Source organism: Otolemur garnettii, unplaced genomic scaffold (assembly GCF_000181295.1).
Source record: "Otolemur garnettii isolate 467f Iridium unplaced genomic scaffold, OtoGar3 scaffold00070, whole genome shotgun sequence".
Lineage (NCBI taxonomy): Eukaryota > Metazoa > Chordata > Mammalia > Primates > Galagidae > Otolemur > Otolemur garnettii.
The window spans coordinates 4,741,455-4,743,919 of record NW_003852465.1 but is presented as its reverse complement, the minus strand read 5'-3'; the positions used below and the strand labels follow the sequence as shown (position 1 = coordinate 4,743,919).

General features: G+C 34.1%; 1 protein-coding gene across 1 annotated transcript in view; it reads left to right on the top strand.

Moving 5' to 3' along the window:
* PUS7L (pseudouridylate synthase 7 like) overlaps positions 1-2,465 on the top strand; it is a 22,051-nt gene that overhangs the window by 9,264 nt on the left and 10,322 nt on the right. Inside the window, exon 5 of the mRNA XM_003793547.1 lies at positions 1,974-2,072. Within this exon, the coding sequence (XP_003793595.1) occupies positions 1,974-2,072 (99 nt within the window). The remainder of the gene's footprint in view (positions 1-1,973; positions 2,073-2,465) is intronic.

The following is a 2,465-nucleotide window of genomic DNA, read 5'->3' as shown; positions in this document are numbered from 1 at the left end:
GTAAATGAATGAGATTATCGGTGTTACAGCAAAATGTATTTACAAAAAGAGGTGTTGGACCAGATGTGGCTTGTGGCCTCTAATAGTTTGCTAGTCCTTGAACTACACAGTAACTCTTAACCTGGGGAGCTTTTAAAATTTTTCAGCAGTCAATCTCTACTCCCAAACCAATTTAACAGAACAACTTAGGCATTAGTACCTTTTTAAAAATTTCTTAAGTGTCTACTTTATAGCCAACATTGGGAAATGCTGATCTAAGTTTCTGACCACAAAGACTTTTTAACACGATTTTATACCTCTCCAGAGGGAAAAAGGTCTTTAATTTGCCTTACAGTCATGAGAATGACTCTAACTAAAGATGGTTTTAAATCCAGCACTTTCACCTGTATAGAAGTTCTCTGAAGGTATATCCTTTATATGATTACCTTGTTTTCTTGACCTACCTAAAATTCTACCTTTTTCCCCTAAAAAATAGTTTCTAAAGTTATCTCTTAAAAAGAGGAGGGGGCTTCTCTGAACTCTGATAGCATTTATTACTTGGCTATTTATGAATATATAGTTGCATATTATAAAATTCCCATTGGAAATAATCTTAGCCTCAGTCAACTTCCTTTAGTTTTGAGATAGGGAAAGGAATTGAGAAACTTTGAAATAAGAAGTTTTGTAAGTTTTATTGTATGAAGTTATAGCTCTGGTTGTTATAAACTCTCTGTTATATGTGAGTAATTTGAAGGTTTGGTTAAAATGCTTCTGGCTATTCTGAGATACTGTCTTCAGTAGAAACTTTTAGATGCTGAGAAATAAAAATTCAGTTAAGACATTGGCTGAATTTTGTGGCTACAAAATGGGTAAAGCGTAATCTTAATTGATCTAATCCTAACCTTAAAGATACACCTCTGTTTTAGGGGGAAACTTCTGAAGCTTCTCTTTTAATGTTTCATTTTCTTTACTTTTGATACAGGAGTGAGACATTCTGCATCTTCAGAACTATTTCTTTTTCTGTCTCCTGGTTTGACTTCAGATAAACTTCAGATGTTATTTTTCCAAATTTGAAATATTTAATAATAAAAACATATTTTAACTGTGAGATTTAATTTAGGGAGTGCTTAGTCTATCTGCAATTGAATTTTTTGAATGATGTGAAGTAAGGATGCAGTTCCTTTTATACCATGCTGGTAACAAATTGTCTTGGCATCTTTTTTGAATAGGTCTTGAGTTATTATACAATAATAAATGTATGTGTGCCTTGTAAAGCGAGTATGGAGAACTCTTAACCTAGAGGAAACCATCTGGGCCTTGTGTTTTCTTTGTAAGAACATGTTTAACCACTGACCAATTCTTTAGTGGTTGCAGTAGTAAATTACAATTTTCTATTTATTCTGAGTAATGTAGCAGTTTTAAAACATGGCTTCAAGTTCACCTCCATCAGGAGGTAAAGTCTATTCCCCAGGATAGAGACTGGATGCCATTGGCTCAGCCCAGGCTTTAAGAAGCTGAGACAAACTTAAGAGAGGACTGTTTTTATTAATATTATGCGTAAATGAGCTAGTACTTGTGGAGTTAAATTTGTTTTTTGTTCTTAACATCTCCAGAAAGCAGAAAAGTCTCAAAATAAGAAAGAACTCAGGGCAGGGTTCCGATCCACAGGCACTGTAGTGATCAACTCAGCCCAGTTGTCCTAGAATGTTCCTCGTGTAAGGACTGAAAGGCCCACATTCCAGGGAACCCTCAGCAATGTGAATGCAAAGCTGATATATATTTAGATGTCCTCACTGGTTTTGTGTTCTAACTTTTAATTACGTGTCCTTCTCCTTTCTCATCTTTATGTGACATTTCTCAGATCCTCAGTGTGTGTATTGCTGATCATAGGATTCTTGTATTGAAACAAACATGAAGAGAAAGAGTTGATTACATATTTTGACACAGAATAGTACTTATGTACTTTTAATTTGTTGACTATTTTGTATACATAGAATAAAGGCTTTGTGAATTACTATGGACCACAGAGATTTGGGAAGGGGAAGAAAGTACACACAGATCAAATCGGACTGGCTTTGCTGAAGAGTGAAATGGTATGGATTTTAAAATGTATAATCTTATCTATTTTGTCATTTGTACTTTTGTATAAGCCAAGCTTTTTCTTTCTTTACCCTTACATATAAATGTATACACATACGTACATATATCACATATAATATGTCATGAACATTTATTAAGCGGGTTCTTGGTATTACATTACAAAAAAAGCCAACTGTATGCAGTGGCCTTGTGTTTAGTACTTATGGAAGACTTTGTAGAGAACTGGCTGGCACTCTCCAAATTCTTAATGAACTGAATAGGAGATTTAGAGGAAACTTATTCCCTACAATTCCAGAAATTAAGTATCAGATCATATAAAAGACAGGAATTCACACATGTCCAAAAAATAAAATGGGAGCAGAAAATTTGAAAACTAAATCTGACCA